Genomic DNA, 15,450 nt, shown 5'->3' on the forward strand with positions numbered 1-15,450 from the left:
TTGGAGTTTGTACGTGCTTCGGGGTTTTTACGTGCTTCAGAGTTCGGACGTGTTTTGAAGTTTGTACGTGCGTTGTCTCTAGGGGTCACCATAAATATGCTTTTATTTATTCACTCCACACAAGGCTCGCGTGCAGAGTGAAGCGGGGAAAAAAGTGCGAGAGAGAGGGTGAGAGAAAGGAAAAAAAACAAACAAAAAAAAACCCACGGCTCGCGATAAGGAGTCGGCTCTAAGAGCCATTTCGTTCGCGACCGACACATTACTAGTACAAACCAGCGCCTGACTAACGCTAGGCCAGCCAGTCACATGGCACCGACTATGGCACCCCACTACAGCCCACTCTTCCTTCTGCTGGTTTAATTCTTTTCACAATCGCAGTAATTTTTTAAAAATTACATTTGTATCATGATATTTAATATACATAGATATAATACTGGGTTAAATGTAACTTGGCTAACAATCTTTTGCGGGTTCAGAACCTGCAGTGAATACTGCAGATGGTGGGCTGCATTATATTTATAACACATGTTTATTACTCACGTGTTCATGTGGAGTTAAATCAGATGTCATTTAACTGTACATCCTTTTATAGATCTTTTTAGGTTTCCATTGTAGCTCAAACATACAGGGGTCCAATAAGACAAAGCGTGTCTGGAAAGGGCGAAAAATAAAGAAAAAAATACCAATCTAATGTAATATCAGATTATACATGAAAGAAAACAGTTCATGGGCCCTTATATATGCCACGTAATCATCAGATTCTCCCTGAACAAACTTAAACCTTTAGATCAGATTGGGGCAATCACAGCCCTCTTTGTCAAATATCACCTTTACCTCAGAACATGGAAATTTGCTTTTGATTTGAAATTTGCTGTACACAAGTACAGCTTATTCTGGTACGTCACCACTTTGCCAAAATCAGGAAGAAGACCTAAATTGTCATCTTCAGATGAGAAGAAAATAGTTTGGATGCTCAAGAGCAACTCAGGAACCACTAAGGCTCAATCCTGCCATGAACTGGAAACTGCTGAACACCAGCATCACTTTCTATAGTGAAGTCAGTTTTGCATCAACATGGACTGAGGCTACCAATCAAGAACAAAGCCTTCCCAAAACCCCAGACTTTGACCCCATAGAAAATTTGTGGGCTAAGTTTAAAAGGAGAGAGAAAACCAACTGATTTAAAGAACTCAACCAATTCTGCCAAGAAGGGTTGTCCAATATCCAGAGGTGCCTGTGTGTATACTTTTGACTGTGTGGATGAGAGAAAATTCAAACTTGTGCACCTCATTCTTGTTTTTGAGTCACTGAAGATGTATGCTGTACAGTCATTCCCACACTGCAAAAGAAACTATTAAAAGACAAACGTTACCATGATATTCTTGCTCATGAGGAGTGCATTTTAACTTCTCATCAATTTCATTTACTCATACACACACATATCTACACAGTGTTTTTATCTATGCCTAGGCTCCTCTAACATTTTCATTCAATCACACTCACTAACTGGCACTATGGTGAACACACTGAAGGAAACTCAGGAGTTGCGATCCTCCTCAGGGAAGCAGGCTGGAGGGATCCATCAACCTTCCAACTGGTCCATGGCCTGGTCTAGCAAAATTCTAGTTAATCCTATCTGCTACTTCAAACTGGGAGCTACCACTAAGGTCATCTACTATATTTTACTGAATATGGATGAGTACTTCAAACAGCAATTACTTACAAGACACCAAACTGTCCCAGTTAAACTTCCACAGCCACGAAAAAAAGCTGCTCTAGTGGCAATACCAACATAAAGATAAGTGTCTGTTGTTTCAAGCAGGTATTATGTGAAGTTAATTCAAAACATTATTGTGAAAATATAATTCAACAACTTTTATTCTGAACTCAAAAATATAAAAAGCCACAATCCTTATCCAGTGTGTACAGGGTGTCTTTGAGCCATGCACTTAGTTTTCAGGTCACAACACCAAACAGATCAATTAATAAAGTTGGCTTCTTACAAATTAATCTTCTGAGTTTGGTTCCATTATTGCTGTCAGCTTTTTCACTGTAACTCCACCAGTTATACGATTATTTACAGTGGCTGTTCCACAGTACTTTGTAGTACTTAGAGTCCAAAGGGTGTCTTCGAGAACTCAGTAATCAAAACCTGATTCTGAGTATAGGATACACACAGCTACTCAAAAAGGAAAGCATGAGCAGAAACTGTTCAGTTTAATACTCAGATGCTAGCATGTTGTAAAAAAATACAAAGTCATCTTCACTTTCCTATCGTACTAACAACGGTGATGGTAGTGGAAAGCAAGAAAAGCCACATTTCTCCTCCTCCGTTTACGTGTGAGATCGCTGACGTTTCCAGAACCTCTTGACCTCGCTGTGTCCCTGTGGTGTCACCACCATCACTCTGTGGGCCACATCCTGCCACACCAGACAGCCCAGGCCCTGCACCAGAACACCTTTGTTAGACACCAGCAGGCTACAAAGACAGTCTTGGCATTTGATGAACAGAAAAGTAATTAAAAAGATGTCCATCTGCTGTAACTACAACACGTCGATCGCATGGAATTATATGAATACATACAGTGAAAATATGGCACAACGTCACTGGCTCTTGTGCTGTAACACCAATACAGGAGTTATGTTTAATAAAATTTGTACTATTACAACTTGTTACGTTTTGTTGTACACCAGGACGTTCCATTATGAAGACATTATGAGCGTCTTGGAGCAGCAGGTACAAGCAATGCTGGAGACCTCAAAATCAAAGCAGCATATCCTAACTGACTAAGGATCCTTAAAAACATTACACAGTATATTAATCTGTTATGATTCTGGTATTAATATAAAAACAAACCAACCTGAGCTCTGTCTCGCAGAACCTCAAAGTCAGCCTGGGAGAGGAACTGGTTATAGAGCACACCTGAAGGAGACAGACAGACAGACAGACAGACACACACACACACACACACACACACACACACACAATCAGTTCTCTTCCTCTCTATCATAGTGTAGAGTTCATGCAATGAGAGTTACAGCTCAGCTATTTTGAAAGGTCTCTGTCAGCAGTCAGTCCAGCGTCACCAGGAAGAATCAAATGATGGTTCACAGACATTACATAGAGCGCCAAGGAACCACTCACTGATAAAAGTACATGTACACAGTCTGCTGTTTATTGCCACTTCATTAGATACACCTGTTACTTGTTAAGGCATATGACTAATCACTGAATCACATGGCAGCGACACAATGCATTTAGGCAACTAGGCATCATCAAGATGACCTGCTGAAGTGTGAACTGGGCATCATCAGAAAGAAGAAGAAGAAAGAACAGTGGATTAAAATAGCCTGACTGTTGGGATTGTCCTACACAAGCAATCTCATTTACAAAGAGCAGTCCAAAAAGGAGGAAACATTGAGTGAGCGACAGTTTGCAGGGAGATGTTTCACATCTAACAGGGAGGGCGGGTATTTTTCACCTTTACCACAGGTTTTAATGTGAAACTGAAAACAATATGTGAGAGCAGCAGACTACTTGTTAGCATGGCACGATTACTGATGCACGCCTGTAATTAGCACAGTGGATATGTACATTACAACAAATTTATGAAGACAAGAAATAAACAAGTAGTGTTAAGTGTTGTTTTGAACACACACACTTGATAAACATGCTCACCCTCTGTGAACTGCAGGCGATCTCTCTCCAGCTCCCACAGTCTGATCTGGTCTGTTATAGTTGGAGGCAGCACCGGGGTCTAAAAGCACAACAGAGGATGAGGATACTTTGCAGAGCGATTAACCTGTTCATTATTCATTTTACTAGACTGAACTGCAAAAAGAATCAATGCTGTACCCGAGTGAGCATGACAGGGTGAGCTCTGGTCCTCAGAAAATGGATAATCTGAACAGAAGAGAACACAAAATGTAAAAACTCAGCTCTGGAGCTCTGGAGCCAGTCGCCTTCAGAGGGACTAGACTCTGTCCCAGTCTGGACTTATCCACAGCGGGTGGGTATACTTGCACCGGCCCGGTTTGCTGTGGCATTTTGGATTTAAATAAATTGCCCGTGATTGTAAATGTAAGTTTTCTCTGTGGCCTGTCCGGGGTGTGCGCCGCTTTGTGCCCGACGCATCAATGTCAAAACAAGTGCACCCTCTTAAGGTTTTACACATCAGGACGTTCTAAAAATAAAATGTTCCTTAATAGGGCTTCAATTAGATGAATCACAAAACTATGTGCCATTACTCATTTAACAAAAATGAATATACTGTTCGACAATTCGCTGCTCTGGATTCAGGTGTGCGTTAACACAAAATCAAGTAGGGAAAACATTTGATCCTGAAGTTGTTGCTGAAAAGTATTCCTAAAAGTTTCCAAAGAGGAAATCAAAGGTTTATGTGAGCTAATTCTTTCATACATTTACTGAGTGTTCACTTTCTACTGTAACATCAGGCCATGTGACGAAGGTTACAGCTCTGTGGTGGCAATGCATACGGGAGTGCAAGTCTAATGTTCTATCATAATTACTTTCTGTGTTTGTTCCAATCTGTCTAATGTTCACAGTTTGTGTTTTTGCTGCGGCTCCATCAGTACAGGGGATTGGAGGATGGGAAAGATGAGAACTGAATTTTTAGTGTGTAAGTGAGCCCAGTGCAGCAGTACCTGCTGTGCAGTGATCCCGTTGGCGATAGCCTGTTGCACAGACTCCCTTGTCAGCTGAGCCACAACTACATTGGGGAAGCGGTAGAGCATTTCACTGAAGAGAGCCACCAGAGCAATCTGAAGTTCTGAATCTGTGAGAGTCACACAAACACAAGTCTGGACAGGTTCTGTATGAAAGCTGTGCATCCTTTCAAATGAAACAAAGGGGAAAATTACACGAACAATTAGAGATGCTACTGTAAAACAGTTAAAGGAAGTCAGGGTCAAATTCTATGCGGTTTACAATGGAGCTTCAGCCATCCTGACACCCTCTTAATCAATGGTTACATAGTGACTAGATGTGAAAAGTCTTGAGGTGTTCACACATACTTGTGTAGGCATAGATACGATAATTGGTTTCCACCACAATGAAACCTGCATCTCCAGTACCAGGACTGGAAGCCAGGTTAGAGGAGGAGGAGCTGCTGGCGACTCCTGCAGCCAGAGTGATTGCCAGCCTGGTGGGATAATATCTCCTGGACTTCCTCTAAATAGCAGAAGATGGAAGCATTAAAAAACAACAACCAAAACCAGACTTCTAACTACTGATAGTGTTCTGGTAACTAACTCTATACAGATTTCAACCATTTTTAAGCATTTAGGTCATTTTGCCTTCCACAGCTCTTTGTGGTGACAGCGTAATCAAACCAGTCCAACCCTGCTACGTAACTGCACTAACTTGCACTGCAGTAGCAGCTAGCAAACCAGGTCTCACGTGCAATGGCTCTGTCAGTGTTGTACTCTAGTCCAGGACACACAGGTTTCAGTTTGAAGTGTTTATTGTAAGCTGTACTTAACCTTTTCCCTCTAACTGCCCAAATTTGTCAAACAGTAGGAATGATTCTACACTTTCTTATTTACACAAGAAAGAAAACCAATCCGAAGGAGAACAACAACTGGTTAAGTAAAATCAAGCCACAACCATTAAAGCTAGACCCATTCAAACAGCTAGTTGGGTTGTTTTTTTGCACACAAAGTAAGATTCTCAAGTAGCTCACCTTTCTTTGGAACACCAGTCCAAACTCTCGCAGGTGCTGCAGAAAAGTCAGTAATGACTCGCTCATACCCTCCACCGAGTAATCCTAGGGCACACAGGCAGCACGTTAAAGGAAGACCTGAGACCACCGTATTACAGCAAAGTTATATTGCTTTTTGCACACACCCCAGTAAAAATAATCAATTAAAAATGAATAAATAAGTCAAACAGATGCTAACTGCTGTGCACTCACTCTGCCCAGACTAGAGAAACTGAGCTGGAATAAGAATGACAAGATCTCCACCAGGTCCATCCCTCTGGACTACAAGACACAAAGTATGAGATATGAGTAGATCGGTTCAATTACACATTTAAGCATTTAATAACAAGCAAAGGAAAACAAATAAACTCCATCTTGGATCATTGCATGCACCACATGGCACTTTACACAGCAGGGCTGAGGTCTTACAACAGCAGTGAGATAAAGATTCGCTGATACGGAGTCATTTCTACAACCTCCTCGATCCTGAATGGACAGTTTCTTTTTGTGAGATCAACACTTTTGGTCCGTTTCAGGCTGGGGCTTCAGCTCTAACATTTTAATTCAACACAGAGGACACCGAGACACGTGTGATGCAGCACTGACAAAAAATGGAAAGCAGAAGATGTTTTCTTTGGGAGTAAGCAGGATGGACAGGATGAGAAATAAGGAACAGCTCATAGTAGGAGAGGATGGAGGGTGGATATGGTGGACAAAGGATGATGAAGATGGAGCTGCCAGGCAAGAAAAGGGGAAGCCTGAGAGGAGGTTCGTGCATGTAGGACATGCAGAGGGCTGGTGTGACAGACGAGGATGAACCACTGTGGAGAGCACTAAAGGGAGCAGCTGAAAGAAGAGGGGGATCTTGAACTATGGGCACAGATTTGATGTCCTCTTTTTAAATCGATATTAATGATGCATTCAACATTGATCCACAATTAAGAGGTGGCTCATAGCGTTTTTCTATAATTTACATAATTTGTATTTCTGTACGCCTGTCTGGTCCAGGTCACCCTTAAAAAAAGGTTTTTAATCTCAGTGGGATCTTCCTGTTTAAATAAAGGTTAAATAAAAAAAAAATTAATTAATGACAATTTGTAGTCATTAATATTAGTCTAATGTAACCATAAATTATTGTCTTTTACGGCAAACTTACCAGCAGAGTGGTGTTTCTTGTTGGACATAACAGGAAACAAGTACAGCTCTGCACACTCTGCAGCTCTCTGAGTGTTTGCTTAACTGTTCATCGACACGGGTCGAGTATGTCCTCAGGTCGAGCTTTAGTTGCTAGGCAACTGACAACTAAAATCATTGGTGAATAAACACCTCAAGGACAGTCTTTCAACAAGCTTTACAAATGTATTTCTATCCATAATTACACTTTTAATTATGTTACATCAGGATTCATCCATCCGCTTCCGCTTATCCTTTTCAGGGTCGCGGGGGGCGCTGGAGCCTATCCCAGCTGTCATAGGGCGAGAGGCAGGGTACACCCTGGACAGGTCGCCAGTCTGTCGCAGGGCCAACACACAGGGACAGACAACCATTCACACTCACATTCACTCGCACATTCACACCTAGTGGCAATTTGGGTTAACCAATTAACCTATCCCCACAAGTTGCATGTCTTTGGACGGTGGGAGGAAGCCGGAGTACCCGGAGGGAACCCACGCAAACACGGGGAGAACATGCAAACTCCACACAGAAAGACCCCGGCCTGATGGTGGAATTGAACTCAGGACCTTCTTGCTGTGCGGCAACAGTGCTAACCACCGTGCCACCGTGCTGCCATCAGGATTCATTATTCACTTTAATCAACGTGGAGTGCGACAGGATGATTAATGATTAATTATGATTAAATGGGTCTGGTGACACGAAGAGCCTGATTGGTTCAGCTAAAGATGTTTTTCTTACTTCACAGGGAAATGATGGCTGATTGAGAGTGGGAACAAAATGAATTTACACGCTGATGTAAAGATGCTGCCCAGTTTTCATTGTTATTCACAACTGCCAAGTTTCACTTTGTCTCACAAATAGATTTCCATTCCCACACAGAGCTCAGCCCTTCAGGCCAGTATGTGCACTATATAGAGCAGATATCCTTAGAAAAGATTTCTGTGACCCAAAGTAGGGTTTTCAGTCCAGCCAGCGTCTGCAGCAGCTCGCATCGAGGACTAGAGCCCCGTCTGCCTGAACACGTGCTAGTCAGAGTAATGACAGGCTACAGACTCTAGAGGCTCAACGACCTGCTCGTCAAATCAGTTTAAACCTGATCAGGTTGAAGTAGTAGAGAGGCATACCTGAGCAGTTTTGAGGTACTGCAAGGTGAAGTACCATAGCTGAGAGGCTGTGTCCAGAAGGAGGAACTGGAAGCCAGCTGAGGTGATGTAGGGCGCCTCTCCTGCTTCACTGACAGTCGGAGAATAAATCAGGACAACATGAGATACAGCGCCGACATTACTCGCCAACAAACCCTCCCCCATGGCGAGTTTCTGTTAACACCATGGAGATGAAAGAAAATTTATTTTAGCATAGTCTACTCTTTACTGTTACTTCTTTCATACAATGTTACAGCTGTCCACTTTGGATTTCCTCTTACTCAGGCGCACCCAACACGTTATTTACATTTGACCTGAGCTCACACAGGCTGCACACATCATCCCCCCCCAGCCTGAAGCCTTTCTTTGATGTTTTCTGGAAAAGTCTGACCTGGGCTTCCTTGTCTTGTACGGTTACAGTAACAATCTACAGCGTCAGTGGTTACTAATCGTAGAATCCATCAGGCTCGGCAGCTGGAAAACTCATACGTCATGTACAGGCAAAGTCACTGAATACAGACTAATTGAATTTACACTGCATGGGTGTGTCTAGCTTTAGGTGCCGCCTGACTCTACCCAGCAATTGAGCTAGAGTACTTGAGGCCAGAGAAAGGAGAGCTGCCAGAGAGCCTTTCTGGTTTTCAGCTAGTGAGCTGTGTGTGGTGACTGCTTACGACTGGTCTGTGAAGACGAGTGTGTGACTGGCCTTCTGTTTAGTGACCAACTTTGAGTGTTTCCTTTCTTTTGAAGGTGACAGTGGCTTGTTGTCTCTTTCAGTTTAATTAGTATGAAACAAAAATTAATAAAAACCTAATTTATCAATTTTGCCTTCATGTCTCTTTTTTATTACGTTCCCCCATCCCTTGGAGTTTCTAAAGCATAGGTGTCAAACTCTGGCCCGCAGCCTAATTACATTTGGCCCGCAAAGCCACACCAAATGACTATCAGAGCTGGCCTACTGGTATTATACAGTTAATATATATATATTGTTTAGTATAAAGCTTTGCTTGTTCCATATTCAGTTTTTCAGCAAAACGTGTTTGAGTCCATAAGAAAAGATTCATTCTTATATCTGGAGGAAGACTTTTTTTTTCAATAAATATTAGCGTTAGCCCGCGACTTTGTTCCAGTTTTGAATTTTGGCCCACTGTGTATTTGAGTTTGACACCCCTGTTCTAAAGGATATGAGTACCAATTCTTTTCCCCGCATTAAATAGTCCAATCACCATCAGACAACAGCCAGAGGATTCAAGCCACGTTTCGTTCGTTTTTCAACACTGACTGTTTCATTGACTGCAGCCAAAGCAAACGCCCCAGGGCTACAAATAAAAACATGAGCACTTCTTTATAGAGAAAACCAACAACATCTCACAGTAACAACCATCACTGGCAAGAATGCAGATGTTTTTGACTGGAGCACATTATAATGCTGAATTTCATTTATATCACATGAGCTGTAAATGCAGATTTAAAAGTGTTTTAGAGTTTTTACTGTTACATTACTCTGGCCACTCTGCTTGCATTGCTCCGCAGTGCTCATATGGCACAAAGTACATTTGCAGATTTTTCATTAAAAAGTTCCTGATTTTTAATTTAAATGTACTTATTGTTTATAATGTTTGCACAGTCACATTTCACTGTGTTTTGTACTTGTACGACTATGCATGTGGCAAATAAACAATCTTGAATCTTCTTACTTTCATATACATTACATGTAAAATGTGAATGTGACATAAAGACTACTGCATACCTTTTCATGAGGCCTGCTTGAACCAAAAGCTGTGCCAGGTCCTGGCTGACAGCGCTGGGAGAACCCACCATAAACTGCAGGATGATCTCCCAGCGCTCCATAGCATAGCGGTCAAGACTCTCAATGTCTCGTGCATGGCGGTCAGGGCCCAGCGTGCTGCCCTCATCAGCCCAAGCTCGCCCCCTGTGTGTTGAAACAACAATGATTTGGCTCTCTTGGTTAATACTGGTCCTGCAGGAATGAAAGAAAGTGAAACCGAGCAGGTAACAGGTGACTTCACTGACTTAGTTTTGGGCCCAGTAACTGTTGTGGATAGGCGTAGCTTTGGGTCACGTGGTGTCGGTAACAGTAATAGTGATTGCTATATCATCTGTTCACGTCCCGAGGGAATTTTTGTGAATGAGTGGGCGATGGGGGAAGTCGACTTTTGCTGACCGCTCAAGCTTAGAATGTTTTTGATCAGTGTTTTTCTGGATTTTAAGGATTTGATAACAACTAAAGAAGTTTTTAATCTGGAACTTTGACTTACGTTTTGAACAACGGGCGCGTCAACATTATTCCCCTATTCAGCTGCTCGGCGACTCAAAGGCTTGACAGTCGCCAATAGTAACCATGTTTTCACTTTTCAAAGAACAGTTCCTAAAAGAGAGAGAGATGCTGCAGCCCCATGACTAATCGGTATTTTCACAGTGGCAGACGTACCCCCCGAGCAAAGCTGTCCTCAGGTTGTCTTTAAACACCGGATTTAAAATGTATCCCTGCAGACCACCCTGCAGCTGCTGACTGTGCCAGAGGCGGAGACCAGCCAACACTGAGACACATTCATCGTGGTCCCTGCAGGAGGACAAAAAACAATGAACAGAACTGGTTATCACGTTGAAATGTGCAGTCCCCTGAAGATGTCAAAGACAAACTGCAAACACTGAAGAAAACTTATTTCCTGTTTCAGAGACACAGGGATGCTCCGCCATCCAAGGACAGAGCACACCTGACAGTTATCAATCACTTCATGAGGCAGACACAGGGTTGAACAGCGAGTCATGCAGTTAAATGATCTGCACCATGTGTTATGCTGGTCACCTGCCGCTCCAGAACCAAACATACAAAGGGGACAAAGAGCACAATGAAGAGAATAAATTTAAATCTACATTCAACCATTTAGGAAACACCTCTAAGCCACACACGAGGAACATAAAAGTGTAACAAACTTCTAATAAATTCATGGCAGTTACCATTATCTTGTTTTTAATATCTTCTGCTAAGCTGTTAATTGCTTCACAAACCAAACAGGCTGCTGACTCTTTGGCAACAATTCCTGCTCTCATTTTAGTCTCTGACAAATGTTTCAAATGAGTTTTAAACAATGAGGAAAAAAGTTTAAAAGCAGAAAACAAGGGCACTGACACAAGGCTGATATTTGAGGCATAAAAACAGGGGCTCTCCTGCTCAGACCTACCAGGCTGGGGTCATCAGCTGACAGGACCAGTGTGTTACAGAGCTATTTAGAAATTTACTGTGATTTTAATGAAAAAAACAAAACTTTGGAGTTTGTCGTGCATCAGCCACCAGTGATGTGCACCAAAGTTTAGCAGGTTGTTATTTTGCCCATGCTCTAACTCTTCTATTTTCATGAGAATCAGCAGAGTAGTTTTGTACTTGACTGACAACACAGCGGACAAACAGAACAACAGAGGCAACTTACTTCTGACTGTCTTTCTTTACCCACAATGCCACAGCTGCCTGGGGGAGAGGCTGATCCAGGAACAGCATGCGCATCACATAATTCTTTGCTAGAGAGGGGAGTTCCCTGTAAAATATCAAAACACATAAAAAAACAGGGAAGAAGATTCACTCAACACTTTCTATATAACAAAAAAGAACCAGTCACAGGCACGCACCTGTACACAGCCAGGCATGTCGCTGGGTGGTTGTAGAGTCTGTCCAAAATCTCCGGACTCAGCTCCTTCAGGTATTCATGCAGGTTCTTGCATTGCAGCTGGACACGCAGCTTCATGGTCTCCAGCAGCAAAGAGGAACTTCAGCAAACGCGGTAAAGCTACTTCATACCCACGAGGCTCCCAGATTTCCTTTAGAAACACAAAAATGTAAAATTGCTTCAGCCGTTTTGTCAGACACTGACAGTATCTGACGGAAGACTCCGTATTCTGTGGATCCAGCTTTATTTCTGCACATGTGTATTCTGCGTGTATAACTGGACTATAACCAGGACAGCTGAGCCACACAAAGCTACCACGTGAATACAAATATAAAAAGCTATTTTACCGTAAAGTAAACCGCCGTCTTCCTATAGATAAGTACTTGTGCTGTTCAAAGTAATTGTTATTGCTCGATAGCTTTCTCAGCTTTCTGAAGCGGCCATGTTTCCAGGTCATGTGACCTGAACAGGAAAGTTCTCATTGGTCGTTTTCTTCTTCTGTTGCTTTTAATTGAGATCGTACTATTAGAAGGGTGCTATGTCGCCGCCTGCTGCATTTAGTTTGGAAACGCTGACATCCGGGGAAATTTTTTAAAAAGATGCTGTAAAATTACAAAGTGGATTTGTATTGTGGTAAAACCTGTATTTTACGGAAGACTCGAGTCAAAATGTTGGACATTTTACAGTTTGCTGTTCTGTTCAACAGTGTTGTGTTATGCTGGGTTTTTTCTTCTTCTTCTTTTTCACAACCCAGTTATACAAATGAAGGCAGGCTGTATAATAAAACCACTCTCTGTATATTAAAGTACAGTTAGACAAGGATCTGGAATATGAACTGTTAATTACGCCCATCCTTGTGGACTAGTTTGTTTGTGGACTTAGTTTGTCTGTTTGTTATTTTATCTTGTGCTTTTGTTTTTATTGTTCTTTATTTTGTCTTTGTTCTATTACGTGTTTTATTCTATTGTTAAGTATCTTGAAAGACATTTTATAAATAAAATGTATTATTATTAGTAGTAGTAGTAGTAGTAACTTTTTTTATATAAGTTACTAGTGAGTAACTTATACCAAAGTGTTCAAATATCCAGTAAGTGAGTGCACTAGCGTATGCTAGTACTCTAGCATGAGAGAATAGGTTGTCTAATACTCAGGGTAGGGTAAAGGTAATATCTCTCCATACTGTCTCCGTTTTGGAACAAGCGCTTGCATACCCTGATAAACCCCCAGGAAACTGAGGCTTAACTGTGGCTGTAAAGCAGCTGATACAGATCTTACAAAGGTATAATCCACAGATAATCCAATCTGCACTTATACCTTTCAAAGCTGCTCTGTCTTCCAACCTGAGCTTGGCCAGAATCAAAGCAAATATTACTGTCTGATGCCCAACACAAGTCATTTTTGTAATAAAGAGCTAGCTCATTTAAAGTCTTCAATGTCAACACAAGTGAAGATGGCCAACAAAATAAAGCTATCAGAGAGCTTGTACATTCTTACAAAGAAGAAATGTCCTGCTGAGCAAAACAAACTGCAGAAGATACGCACCAGTGTCTCAAGGCAAAGAAACGCTCTTCAGTTGTCCTCTGAATACCTTCACAGAGTGACAACTGCAAACAAAGGTTTCAAGAACAAAATGTTATTGCAAATAAAAGATATTGTGACCCTATTTTCCTTTCATTTGACACCTTTTAGTTTATGTGGGGGTAGTTTGTCCTACATTTCTGTTAATCACCTGCACACAATCCTGATTTGTGATCAGCAGATGGTGAAAAATCATTAATTATAGAAGAAAATTAGAAGGGGCAGTTATATACTTGATTAACAATGTGACAAACTTTCATATTTGAATCCAGGTGAAAAGACTCCTTGTATTCAATCGCACATTATCTGGTCATGTTATGTTTATTAATTCCTTCCAAGGGCATAGACGGAAGGAACATGTCCCCACCAATATCCAGCAATTATTGAATTGTCCCCACCAATAATTTAAACTCTTCGAGTAAAAAAAACAAACGCGATAGAATGGGGGGGAAAACTGTCAGCGTCTCATTCAACCAGCGGTGCAGAATAAGTTAAATTACTTCTCTACTGGAGTCCTACCTAATGTAACAAATATGGCCAATGTGATTGGCTGTGCCATTCAGGGAGCTCTGTTTAGTTTTAGCAGCTGCAAGCCTGCGCTGCCAGGAGGAGAGGAGGACGGCAGCAAAAAGGAAGAACCTGGATATAAGAAAGTGTTTTTCAAAGAAACCTGTGAGTCGCTTAAAGTCAAGCTCACTCATAAAATGTGTCCATCATAATAACGTTACAGGCTATGCCAGGCTTTGGCCCACATCAGTCTAAAACTGTATGTAACCATGAATAACGTGTTTGGGAAACTAACTGCACAACATGCAGCACTGTTAGTTCTCTCAGTCTCAGAGCAGCATTTCTAATTTTAATTGAAACTGTCAGAGAAAATGGCAGCCTCGGGCAAGCCAGGATATTAGTTCACAGAGGCTGTTAAAGTTATACATCTAATGTTAAAATTTCATCCTAATGGTACTGACATATTCATAGGGTTAATTTTTGAGACAATATATCATGAGGTAGTCATGATTTTGCAAATATTCCACCTTGTAGTGCAGTTTGCACAAATTGTTTTAAAAATGCACTCACACTACAAACATCACTGATGAGTCAAGATCTGCACAAATTGACAGAAACACTGAAGCAGCTGCACATTTTATTCTTATTGTCATGTTTGTCCTATTTGTCAGGTGACAGAAGAAGCAACACAAAGCTCAGAGAGCAATGGTGACATAAGATCACAGGTGAAATGATGACTTGTTGGTTCATGACTGTATTTGAAGCACATGTGTGACTGCATGTATGTGGAGTGTCTCACTGTTATTGATCAGCTGACAGAGGCAGCTCTGCCATGTTGTAGCTCAGACAGAGGTGAAGAGGCGAGCTCACAGGTGACTGATGATTTGGTGCTATAGATTAACTAGTATTTATTATCATGACAATTGTTAGGCTGCTGATGTAAATTGATTCATTAGTGTATGTTTGACAAAGAATCTGAATTGACACGTCTCACTTTTTATATGGCACGAATCATGTGTTATTTTATCAGGTGGCAATATGTCCTAGTGCAGTCAGAGGGGAGGAGCCAGGGCCAAAGGTGAGGCACATCAAGCACAGAATAATAATTGTAATCTGAGGATAAAACGCAGGTACTGAGGCTGAAAGAAGCCTCAGTGCTCTCAGAAGACTAAAAACATGGCTAAGGTCAACAATGACTCAAATGAGATTAAACAATGCTGCTGTGTGTCCACCAGGAGAGACTGGACAGTATAGATGTAAAACAAACATGTCAGCAGTTTATCTCTGTTAGTGAGAGGAGCAGGCCTGTGTTTGGCTGCTTCACATAGTGGACATTGAGTTGTTGTGTGGGACACCAGTAGCTGTAACAGTAGTTCATGTTGAGAATAAAAAGTCCCAGCTCACCGAGTTAATCGGGGCAATAGTGCCTAAAATGTTGCATAATTTTGCTGAGAGATCTTTTACTTTGTGGTAATCTTAGATGAGTAGTTTTATGGACAGAAACCAGCAGGTCATTCAGTGTTCCCTTAGTGCTGATGTATCAGAGATGTTGGTGTAACTGAAGTAATGCTGTTAAGTCTTAAAGTCATATTCTTTTATTGTCATGACTGTATTTGAAGCTATTTTTATTTTTGTATGATA

The 15,450-nt window shown here is 41.5% G+C and overlaps 1 protein-coding gene across 1 annotated transcript; it reads right to left on the bottom strand.

Annotated features, from left to right (window-relative positions):
• Positions 1-1,860: 1,860 nt before the first annotated feature.
• Positions 1,861-12,213, bottom strand: gtf2h4 (general transcription factor IIH, polypeptide 4). Its single transcript, XM_082521591.1, has 14 exons — positions 12,072-12,213; positions 11,687-11,875; positions 11,491-11,595; positions 10,491-10,622; positions 9,789-9,971; positions 8,021-8,129; positions 5,934-6,002; positions 5,703-5,786; positions 5,035-5,191; positions 4,666-4,796; positions 3,857-3,904; positions 3,680-3,758; positions 2,862-2,923; positions 1,861-2,445 (listed from the first exon to the last, which is right to left on the bottom strand). Exons 2-14 carry the CDS (start codon positions 11,800-11,802, stop codon positions 2,335-2,337), a joined length of 1,386 nt encoding a protein of 461 aa, XP_082377717.1. The 5' UTR covers positions 11,803-11,875; positions 12,072-12,213; the 3' UTR covers positions 1,861-2,334.
• Positions 12,214-15,450: the final 3,237 nt, after the last annotated feature.

The sequence above is a fragment of the Aulonocara stuartgranti genome, assembly GCF_965226115.1.
Source record: "Aulonocara stuartgranti genome assembly, chromosome: 22".
Taxonomy (NCBI): Eukaryota; Metazoa; Chordata; class Actinopteri; order Cichliformes; family Cichlidae; genus Aulonocara; species Aulonocara stuartgranti.